Raw genomic sequence first — 12198 nt, 5'->3', positions numbered from 1 at the left:
ATAATTGAAAAAGAGTCATTTGCACTATTAAAGATGATTGTAGTAATGAATGTGGTCAGCTCTTTCTGCTTTCTTTGTTTATGAGGAGATTTGCTTTGAAAGCGCATCTTGAGAAATCATTTTTATGGTAAATGGTGCTTTTATTTCGACAACCGGTGTTGACTTGTTTCTGTAGTTAACTGATAATATTTCCCTCTAACAGAGAGCGAGAGAAATGGGAGAGGGAGCGTATGCGAGAGCGTGAAGAACGTGAGATGCTCCAGCGGGAAAGGGAGCGGCTTGAAATTGAAAGGAAGCGACTTGAGAGGGAGCGGCTAGAACGTGAAAGGCTAGAACGGGAGAGAATCAGAATAGAGCAGGTACGACAGTGGCACAAGAAGAATACAAGTAGTCAGTTGAATTATCAATATGACTAAAAAATGAAGATGCACTTTAGCTACTTTTGATTCAGAGGTAGAGGAAATCATTTAATTATATTTTATAGGTATTTTCAAAATAATGTCTAGCACCTGATACTTTAGTGTAAAAATAGTAGGATATATAGGATGCATAAGTTCAAATAGAGATGATGATTAGATTGAAGACACAAAGCTTTTTTTTAATTATTGATTCAGTGTTGTCCATTGTATGGTCCTAAACACTCCTCTTTACACAGGAGAGGAGGCGAGAGCAGGAGAGAATTAATAGGGAGAAAGAAGAACTCCGACGTCAGCAGGAGCAAATGCGTTATGAGCATGAGCGCCGTGGTGGTATTAAAAGACCTTATGATGCTGATAGGTAAGTATTTAATCTCTAATTCAGTTCACCCCTCAGTGTCTAGTACATATTGTATGTACTCCTAAAAATTGTTTTAATCTTCATCTAGACGGGATGATCAGTACTGGCCTGATCAGAAACGTATGGCCCTTGACAGTGACAGCAGGTACAGCAGTCATGGAGCAGACTTTGGCCGTCCAGATAGGTTCAATGATTTTGATCACAGGGATAGAGGTCGGGGATTTCCGGATATGCAGGTGGACAGGTGAGTTACAACCAGGAGTAGATGAGATGATGCATGTTAGAATGATGATACTGGGCTAATTACAATCAAATGTTATTTGCACTTGAAACACCTTTGATTTAAGGGCACTTAAAGCATTGGTTGTTATTTACCTTTGCAATTTGAGAGTCCTGTATGCACTGCAATGGTATTAAATTTGTGATTTTTACTAATACGACACTTGATGGAACCAAAACTAACCACAAGGTTGGAGCCAATGTAAATAAAACTCTGTCTATTCCATAATGCAGATTTTGGTTTCATATATTTCCAGTTCATGATTAAAAATTTGAAAATTCAAATTGTTTTGCTCCCAATGTTTTTAAACAGTTTCATTTAAAATGGTTCTTCAGCTAAAAATATATTTTGAGTATAAGTCTGAATTTTGATTGTGTCTTCCTGAAAGTTACTAGTCCCAAGTACAGAGGAATCTAGGTTATCCGAACGAGATGGATGGGCACTATTTTGTTCGGTTAAGCAATTAAATGCCTTTCCTCTGGGGCTTGGAGTTTTTTTTTAAGTCCACTCTCTGTTCAGGAGACAAGGTACCTGCGCACTGCATGCGAGCCCCCATCAGGCCGCCCCCCCCGCACCCATCCCCGTCCAACATCGCGCGCCCCCTCCCCCTCTCCGGGGCAGCTGGACTGGACACCAACAGCAAGGCTGCTGCTACTCCCGCCTTTTGGGGGGTGAGTCTCCAAATAGTGCACACACACAGCCACACACATACCTTTTTACTGCAACTTTTTGACAGGGGGATTTAGAGTACAAACCTGTGTAAAACTCCAGGGAAAGTGTGGGGGGGAGAGAGAGGGTGGAAAATCAGCCATTTGGAGATAGTGCCTGCTTAATCACTAACAAAGACGCGATCAGTGTTGGAAACACGTCCTTGATGTAACGTTTCTCTCGGGACCTTGAGGTCTCCTTCGGATAATCTGATATGCGGATAATTGATATTTGGATAATCGCAGTTCTTCTGTGTTATTTGTGGGAAACTCAATTTGTAGCTTATCATAACGTTGTTACAATTGCCTAGGATATCGAAAGTATATAATTTTGTTTCTACAAATGGCCACCTGACGACATTAATTTATAAATTGCTTGAATTTAAAATTTAGAAGTTGAGAGAAGTAACATTTTACATTTCATTTCCTATTTTATGTCAGACTCTAAGATCTGATATGGGGCAAGCTAAAAAGCTTGAATGTTCTGCTCTATATCCCCTAAAATTGGGAATTACCAGTGGCTGTTCTTCATTTTCTTCTTCAGCCAGCTTTGCTCAATTCATCAGTTGATAAAATATTTTGATTACATCTGAGGTGAAGTGACTGCCAGCCATTCTTTTTACTTCCAGTTTTTTTTAATGCAACCAGCACAATTTGGAGACAATTGTCTTACTGGAATACTTTATGGTCTGGGTATTCCATGGACTGTCTTAAAAAACTAATTCAGATTTGTTCTTATTACGTTGTGTTTTTACTGGCCGTCATTAATTTTTTCATGAGTGAAAGTGATTTTGGCCATATTGTTAACTTATCTCTTAACTAGGCGAATGGATCGGTTTGACCGCAGAGATAGTGGTCCACCGCGTCGGGATGAAGGTCCATTTGGAGGAAGGTTTGATAAAAGGCTTGAAGGATTCCATGACAGGCGAGGTGGTAGTCGGGGCCGTGATATGGTCATGAAATCTGGTAGAGACCACGATAGACACCTTGATCATGGTTCCCATCGCAACCACAGTCCTCGACGTGAATCTCCACGAAGAGGGCCACCTCGTGGCAACTGGAAGCCTGATCGGATGCCGGACAGGCGTGATTCTGGGTAAGATTTGAATTGTTAAAGTTGAAAAGATCTCTGAATATCATATTCCTACAGACGCAGGGATTAATTGTCTGAGAGGAAGCATTAAGAGTATATAGAGATGTGATTTGGGTCTGTGAGTTTATTTTGATTGTGGCTGTATAGTTTTAGGCAGTAATTTGGCAATGATCCCATTTTTAGTGCATTTCCTTGTTTTGAAGGGTGTTAGTAATTGTTACAGTGAATCATTAGGTTGACTGGTCTAGCAGATCTAGTGACAAATGCTAGTGCCTAAAGGCCAATAAGTCTCCTCACAGGATGCATCCTTAGGCGTTAAAACAAGCCGCTATGAAGATAGAAATATACAATCCGCCAACTGCCATTGAGCCTGTACTGACCCTGCAAAGAGCTGCACACCCAGATCCTCACCCTATCCCTGTAACCACGCATTTACCATAGCTCATCCCTGGACACTTTGGGACAACTTGGCATAATTTGGACTGAAGGAAGAAAATAGGGCATCCAGCAGAAACCTATGCAGGCACAGGGTGAACATGCAAACTCCATACTGAGAGTCACCCAATGCTAGAATTAGCTGGCGCTGAGAAGACAGCCGTGCTACCCACTGTGTCACTATGCTGCTCAAGTGGGTGATGGACGTTCTGATAGTAATCTTCCAAAAGTCATTAGATTCTGGAAAATTCCAGAAGGATTGGAAAACTACCAGTGTTATACCTTTTATTTAGAAAGAAAAGGAGGTGTAACAATGATAACTATAGGCCAGTTAGTTTAACGTCTGTTGGAAATTATTAGCATCGATTATAAATGTAATAGGAAAGCTTTTGGAAATGAGTCTAATCAAGCAGAGTGAGCATAGTTTCATGAAGGGGAATGTTTTGAAGTGGTATCGAGAAGGATAGATTAATAGGAAGCAATGGTGGTAATGTATTTGGGTTTTCAGAATGCAGTGATAAGTCTTCACACAATTTTGCAGAAGTTAAAACCCATGGTGTTGGAGGAATGAAATTAGCATGAATAGAGGATTAACTAAGAGAATTGGGGTAGGTGGAGCAGATTTAAGGTGGCAACATGTAATTAGATTAGATTCCCTACAATATGGAAACAGGCCCTTCGACATATCAAGCCTACACCGACCCTCTGAAGAGTAACCCACCCAGACCCCTACCCTATATTTACCCTGACTAAGCCACCTAACACTATGGGCAATTTAGCACAGCCAAATCACCTGACCTGCACATCTTTGGACTATGGGAGGAAACCGGAGCACCCGGAAGAAACCCACGCAGACACTGGGGGAACGTGCAAATTCCATGCAGAGAGTTGTCACTAGTGGAGTGCCACAGTGCTGGGGCCACAGATGTTTACAATATATGGGGTGGCTCAGTGGTTAGCACTGCTGTCTCACAGGGCCAGGGACCCGGGTTTGATTCCAGCCTAAGGCGACTGTTTGGAGTTTGCACATCTCCCGTGTCTGTGTGGGTTTCCTCTGGGTGTTCCAGTTTCCTCCCACAGTCCAATGATGTGCAAGTTAAATGAATTGGCCATGCTAAATTGTCCATGGTGATCAGGGATGTGTAGGTTAGGTGCATTAGTCAGGAGAAATGTAGAGTAGTAGGGGAATGGGTCTGAGTGGGATGCTCTTAGGCCTATCGGTATGGTCTTGTTGGGCCAAATAGCCTGTTTCCACACTGTAGAGATTCTATAAAATATATGGTGAGACTTGCTGTGAAGTGCTATACTGAAGTTTGTGGATGGCATAGAAGTAGGTAGGAAGGCAAGTAGTGAGACTGACAAAGACAGCCAGCAGAGGATATAGACAGGTGAGGCAAGTGGCCAGAACTTGGCAGACGGAATATAATATAGGAAGGTGTGAGAACCAGAGGAGCAGAAAACTATCTAAATGGAGAAAAACTGCAGAAAGCTACAGGTCAAGGGATTTGGGAGTCCACATGTGTAAATTTCAGCAAGCTCTGGGCAATAGTTGCCCTTTATTTCAAAGGAAATGGAGTATAAAAGTGGGAATCAACGTTGTTGAAGGTTTCGGATTTGTAATTTGTACTAGGCATCCTTTTCGGATACACACCAACCTTAGCGTAAATCGCATCATCCGCCAACCTTTCCGCCACCTAAAGTGGACCCCACCACCAGGGATATAATTCTCTTCCCACCACTTTCCGCAAAGACCGTTCCCTCCGCGACTGCTTGGTCAGGTCCACCTTCCCCTGCCACTGCAGGAATTGGAAAACCTGCACCCACACCTCTCCCTCCTTACCTCCTTCTAGGGCCCCAAAGGAGCCTTCCATATCTATCAAAGTTTCACCTGCACTTCCACATGTGTCATTTATTTTATCTGTTGCTCCCGATGTGGTCTCCTTTACATTGGGGAGACTAGATGCCTCCTTGCAGAGCGATTTAGAGAACATTGCCAGGACACCAGCACCAATCAACCCCACCACCCTGTGGCCGAACATTTTAACTCCCCCTTCCATGCTGCCGAGGACATGCAGGGCTTGGGCAGCCTCCATCACCACTCTCTCACCAACCGACGCCTGGTGGAAGAATACCTTATTTTCCACCTCGGGACTCTTCAACCCCATAGCATCAATGTGGACTTCACCAATTTCCTCATTTCCTCTCCCCCCACCTTACCCCAGTTCCAACCTTCTAGCTCAGCACCGCCCTCATGACCTGTCCCATCTGTCAGTCTTGCTTCCCACCCATCCGCCCCAAGTTCCTCTCCGACCTATCACCTTTACTCCCACCTCCATCCACCTATTGCATTCTTAGCTACCTTCTTCCCAGCCCCATCCCCCTCCCATTTATCTCTCCACCCCCGAGGCTCCCAGCCTCATTTCTGATGAAGGGCTCCGGCCCGAAATGTCGATTTTCCTGCTCCTTGGATGCTGCCTGACCTGTGCTTTTTCAGCACACTCTACTTTTGTGTCTTGTGGAATTCATTTCTGAGCATAGTTTCTGATTTGCTTTTTTAGCTGGAATACGTTTTCCTAAAGTGAATTGCTTCTATACCATTTGCAAGTTCTAAAGTAATCCCTTCATGCATGAGCATAGCAGGAATCTATACAGGATTTATCTAGATGCTTCAGATGGCACTGAAAATGAATGAATTGAAATATGTGTTGCAAGACAAACCCAATTTTGATAATAAGATGTTAAACAGTGTGCAAGGAGAGTGAGGTATATGGTATCAAAACGTTATCACAGTTAACTGTCAGAATGAAGTGAAATATTTAAATTATTTTGGGATTTAAAGTGTCAAGGAGGCATAGAGCTGTACACAGAAACAGACGTTTCGGTCCAACTCATCCATGTGGACCAGATATACCAAATAAATCTAGTCCGATTTGCCAGCATTTGGCCCATATCCCTGTAAACCCTTCCTATTCATATACCCATCCAGATGCCTTTTTAAATGATTGTAATTGTACCAGCTTTCTCAACTTGCTTTGGCGCCTCATTCCATACACATACTGCCCTCTGCATGAAAATGTTGCTCCTTAAGTCCCTTTTAAGTCTTTCCCCTCTGTCCTTAAGCTTATATCCTCTAGTTTTGTTTATTCACTCTATGCATGCCCCTCAGGGTTTTAAAGACCTCTGTCGGTCACCCATGAGCCACTGATGCTGTAGAGCAAATAGTCCCAGCCTATTCACTCTCTCCTTATAGGTCAAACCCTCCAACCTTGACACCATTCTTGTAAATCTTTTCTGAGCCCTTTCAAATTTAACAGCGTATCTCCAATAGAAGGGAGACCAAAACTGCACATGGTATTCCAAAAGTGGCCTAACTGGTGTCCTGCAGAGAGACAATCTGACCTTCCAGCTCCTGTACTCCATGCACTGACCAGTAAAGGCAAGCATACCAAATGCTGCCTTCACTATCCTGTCCATCTTTCAGGGAACTCTGAACCTGCACTCCAAGGTCTCTTTGTTCAGTAACTCTCCCCAGGACATTACCATTATGTGCATGTCTGATTTGCCTTCTTAAAGTGCAGCACCTCACATATATCGAAATTGCACTCTATCTGCTCTTTGGCCCATCTGATCAAGATCCTGTTGTACTCCTGCAATAACCTTCTTTGCTGTTCACGACACCTCCAATTTTGATGTCATCTGTTAAATTACTAACTATACCTCTTATGTTCACATCCAAGTCATTTATATAAATGATGAAAAGCAATGAACCCAGAACCAATCCTTGTGGCACACTGCTGGCCACAGGCCTCCAGTCTGTCAGTGTGTACAGTTTGTTTCTAGCTGTGGCAGTTTGAATACCTGTATTAATTTGGTTGTGTTTTGTTTCTTTCTCAGTTCTCGTGGCGGAGTCGGTGATAGAGATGGCCAGGTAACAGATTTCACTTTAACATTTATTAATTCTATATAGCTTTTGGAAGCTATCGTATTAGTACTTCTACATCTTAAATCAGGATTGTCTTCTTTGCAACATGGATTTGGGTGAAAGCAACTTTAATTCCTTAATTTTTGATCATAAATTGGGAATATATGAAACCAAGATCTACCTAATGGGAAAAGTGGGGTTTCACTTCCATTGGACGTCAGCTACAAAGAAGGCAGTCTGTTACTGAATAACATGGGAGGGTGGAATGATCAGATTTGAGTACTTTTGTTGAAACCACTGTAACTAATATGTGTACGACATTGAGACTGGATAGCTCGCATGTTGCAACCCTGCCCTGTGTTGGTCGTTAACAACTCCTGAAGGCTGATGTCAAAGGTAATGAAAGACATCAGACTTGGAGCAGAGATAATGAAAGGAAGACCTAAAGGTCAGTTTTGGAAATGTTATGGAGGCACATAAAACAACTCTCCAGAACAAACTGATGTAACTGTTGACTGTGGTATGGCATTTATTTTGCAATAGCAATGAGGGTGGTGACCACACATTGCACATGTATGATGATTTCGAGGTGCCAGTGTTGGACTGGGGTGTACAAAGTTAAAAATCTCACAAGCCTTCTGAGCTGATGAAGGAGCAGCACTCTGAAAGCTAGCTTGCTTCCAATTAAACCAGTTGGACGATAACCTGTTGTTGTGATTTTTAACACATTTATGATGTTCGTGACAAACTAGTTCCTGAAACTTTTGAGCTTTCAGTTGTCTGACTATCTAATGATTATTCTCAATGGGGAAATAGGAGTTTAGGGATTATAAGCAGAGTTTTTTCTGCCTAGATGGTACTGAATGTTCTTGTGATTCTTTTTATGTTGTATTAAGTTGTATACAAGGTCCAGATTGAGCACTAACCATTCTGATAGTGGTGAAAAGGGAAGTTGGCATCACATTATTGTGAAGCTACCAGTGTTACTTGTCCAAGTCTCATGACCAAGCTTGTCCAATGGACAAGTAACATTGGACAAGTAACATTGGACAAGTAACATTGGACAAGTAACATTGGACAAGTAACATTGCTTCATTACTCCAATATGGAAACATGATATTAATTTGAAAAGGTGTTCAAATATTAAAGCATATTCAACTTACATTGTTTCTTTGAACAAACTGAAATATTTGTATTATGTGCATTCAGCATTATCCTGATGGAAGGCATGGAGGACCAGAACGCCACAACCGTGATTCAGGATCACAGCGTGAGGGTTGGGGCGGATCTGCTGGTGGCTATGGGCCAGACATGAAACGTGTAGGAGATAACAGAGGAGGAATTATGCCTCGCCAATCAAGGTAAGTATTCAAAATGAGGGAATGGGTTGAATATGAGTTGGAAGAAAGATGGGCTGAAATAAGATAAGGGTAGTGAAAATTATGAGGGTATGAAGGTGGGGCAATTTATCAAGGACAATAGTATTTTTGGATATATGGAGCTAAGATAGGCAGAGAGGTTAGCGGATATAGTTTTCATACTGAACATTGGAGGAATTGGGAATTTGTGGAGTAGCTCATTTGTTTGGAGGTGACCATGTTTTATTGATGAGGATTTCAGCTGAAGTAGACAAAAGAAACGTAGGAGCAACTGTTCTGTTAAAGCTGCTGTACTAGTAATTTAAGTTGACAAGTTTAGATCAGCTCCATTCACTAACTGTTTTTAATACCCATACCCCTCAAAAATAGGTGATTGCTTGATATTATCTCTAAACTATTAATTCGGAGACCCGGGTAATCCTGTGGGGACAGTGGGTTCGAATCTTTGCCATGGCAGGTGGTGGAATTTGAATTTAATAAACATCTAAAAATAAGAGTTTAATATTAACCATGAAACCATTGCGGCTGAGGAGAAAACCCCTCTCGTTCGTTAATGCCCTTTCGAAAGGAAACTGATATCCTTAACTCATCTGGACTACATGTGACTCTAGATCCACAGCAGTGTGGTTGACAAACAGCCCTCTGGGCAATTAGGAATGAGCAATAAATGATGTTCCAACCAGTAACAGTCGCATCCTGTGAATGAATAACTCGTGGAGGAAGATGAAACATATTGTAACAGTATAGGATGTTTGGCAGGACCGAAACTCTGTAGTCTTGTCTCTCCAGTATTCACTTCAAGGCAATTTCTGTTGTAGATTTGAAAAGAGACTGTAGCACTGGATATTATGCACATTGGAACTAGTCTTGTAAATAGCTGATGGACAATGTAAATAATGAAGTAACTAACTGAAAATAATGAAGTTTAGGAAGGGCTCACAAAACCATGGCTGAGGATGTTTGGATGGCCATGGTGGCAGGAATTCACATTATTGCTGTTTTATTGGCTTACTGAGTCAGATGAAACTGTAACCATGTGACTGCATGTCCCACAGAATGATTAAGTAGAGGGATAGCACTGTAAATGAGGCAGGTAATAATGTTTCACAGAGATACCCAATAGTACTTGTTTTAGGGATTGGTGAAAACTTAGAGAGTTGGAAGAGAGGTAAATGGCCAATCATGTTTAAGACACTTGAAGAGCATGAGGTTTGGAAATGGGACCATTGAAGAACTAAGACTGAAGATAGACCTCTTTGCCATTGTGATACTGGTGATGTCCTTCTGTAATATTAGAAAGCACCTCACCACAGCTACTGAGAGGGCAACGCGGTGCATATAGCTGAGAGCTGGTTTTGCAGAAACCATTGGGATGGGGAAGCTCCGTTTCAAACCCAAATTCCAGTACCACCTTCCCCTCACTGCTAACTTGCTGACATGCTGCAGACCAATCCTGCACATGCACAGGGCCAAATAATGGTATAATGTATAATCTTCCCATAACTCCCTTTGATGTATCTTTACATCAAGGTATTATTTGTTCTTATGCAGAGATGGCAGAGATTGGAGCAATGACCATGGACGGAAGATGGAAGGTCATCCAGAGCGTTCTTGGCAGGGTAACCTTGAAGGAGGAATGATGGGAAGAGATCATGATCGTTGGCAAGGTAATCTGTTAGTAGAGAGGTTTGTAATGAAAAGAAGTCGGTGTTGTTTAAAATTCCACTTGTGATTGAATCATCCAATCAGCCTTGAGCTGTGATAAGAATTAGCAATTACCTTTATAAATGCATTTAGAATAAATTAAATATTTCATCCATAATTAAATATTGACAGCCAAATAACTGCAAGGTGCTGGCTTATAATTTAACATTTGAGCCAGTTAATTCAGGTCACATGGACCAAACATGGTTTATTTTATGAAATAATATTGCAACAGGGCCAGTTCTGTACAGAGTTATGCATTTTAATGGGAATGTTTTTCAGCTTTGGTCAGAATTTAAATTCATTCAACCAATGTTTTAGGTTTCTGCAAGATATTCCTGTTTCAGTTAACTGAAACAGCTTGTTTCTTTTGAGTTATTTTCATCTAAAATTAATCATATTTGTTTCAGAATATTTTGCATTTGGTAGATACTAAACGGGTTTTCTGCATTACGTTTACTGTGGAAAAGCACATGGAGACATAGAATATGGGGAAATAGTTGGTGGCATCTTGAAAAATGTCCATATCGTAGAGGAAGAGATGCTTCATGCTTTAAAATGCATTAAAGGGAATAAATCCCCAGGAACTAATCAAGTTTTAGATTACTTACAATGTGGAAACAGGCTCTTCGGCCCAACAAGTCCACACCGACCCACTGAAGCGCAACCCACCCATACCCCTTCACCTAACACTACGGGCAATTTAGCATGGCCAATTCACCTAACCTGCACATCTTTGGACTGTGGGAGGAAACCGGAGCACCCGGAGGGAACCCACACAGACACGGGGAGAATGTGCAAACTCCACACAGTCAGTTGCCTGAGGAGGGAATTGAACCCGGGTCTCTGGCGCTGTGAGGCAGCAGTGCTAACCATCGTGCCGCCCACAAAAGTGTACCCTAGAACTCTGCAGGATGCTAAGGAAGTGATTGCTGGACCTCTTGCTTGGAGATTGGCTAACATAGCATTACTATGTAAGAAAGGTGGTAAGGGAAAACCAGGAACTGTAGACCAGGTGAGCCTGACATTGGTGGTGGGTAAGTTGTTGGAGGGAATGCTGAGGGATAGAATTTACATGTATTTGGAAAAGCAAGAACTGATTAGGGATAGTCAACGTGGCTTTGTACATAGGAAATCATGTCTCATGAACTTGATTGAGGTTTTTGAAGTATTGAAGAGGATTGATGAGGGCAGACAGTGGATGTGATCTATGTGGACTTTAGTGAGAGGTTCAACAAGGTTCCTCATGGTAGGCTAGTTAACAAGGTTAGATTTCATGAAATGCAGGGAGATCTAGCTATTTGGATACAGAACTGGCTCAAAGGTAGAAGGCAGAGGGTGGTGGAGGGTTGCTTTTCAGACTGGAAACCTGTGACCAGTGGAGTGCCATAAGGATTGGTGCTGGGTCCACTACATTTTGTAATTTATATAAATGATTTGCATATGAACATAAGAGATATAGTTAGTAAGTGTTCAAAGTTTGTGCGAAGATTTGTAGCTCGGGTGCTCGTTGTTGTGGTTCTGTTCGCCGAGCTGGAAGTTTTTGTTGCAAACGTTTCGTCCCCTGGCTAGGCGACATCATCAGTGCTTGGGAGCCTCCTATAAGAGATATAGTTAGTAAGTTTGCAGATGACACCAAAATTGGAAGTGTAGTGGACAGCGAAGAAGGTTACCTCAGATTACAATGGGATCTTGAACAGATGGGCCAATGGGCTGAGGAATGGCAAATGGAGTTGAATTTAGATAAACGTGAAGTGCTGCATTTTGGAAAAGCTAATCAGGGCAGGACTTATACCTTAATGGAGAAAGTGAGGGCTGCAGATGCTGGAGATCAGAGCTGAAAATGTGTTGCTGGAAAAGCGCAGCAGGTCAGGCAGCATCCAAGGAACAGGAGAATCGAC

The 12198-nt window shown here is 42.1% G+C and overlaps 1 protein-coding gene across 3 annotated transcripts in view; it reads left to right on the top strand.

Annotated features, from left to right (window-relative positions):
- safb (scaffold attachment factor B) overlaps window positions 1–12198 on the top strand; it is a 71987-nt gene that overhangs the window by 44818 nt on the left and 14971 nt on the right. For all 3 annotated transcript variants that reach the window (XM_043720813.1, XM_043720811.1, XM_043720812.1), the window contains 7 exons: window positions 203–359; window positions 656–777; window positions 866–1021; window positions 2588–2860; window positions 7187–7220; window positions 8424–8575; window positions 10145–10260. In XM_043720813.1, the coding sequence (XP_043576748.1) occupies window positions 203–359; window positions 656–777; window positions 866–1021; window positions 2588–2860; window positions 7187–7220; window positions 8424–8575; window positions 10145–10260 (1010 nt within the window). The remainder of the gene's footprint in view (window positions 1–202; window positions 360–655; window positions 778–865; window positions 1022–2587; window positions 2861–7186; window positions 7221–8423; window positions 8576–10144; window positions 10261–12198) is intronic.

Source organism: Chiloscyllium plagiosum, chromosome 31 (assembly GCF_004010195.1).
Source record: "Chiloscyllium plagiosum isolate BGI_BamShark_2017 chromosome 31, ASM401019v2, whole genome shotgun sequence".
NCBI lineage: Eukaryota > Metazoa > Chordata > Chondrichthyes > Orectolobiformes > Hemiscylliidae > Chiloscyllium > Chiloscyllium plagiosum.
The sequence above is the reverse complement of the archived record's forward strand: the minus strand, read 5'-3'. Positions and strand labels throughout refer to the sequence as shown.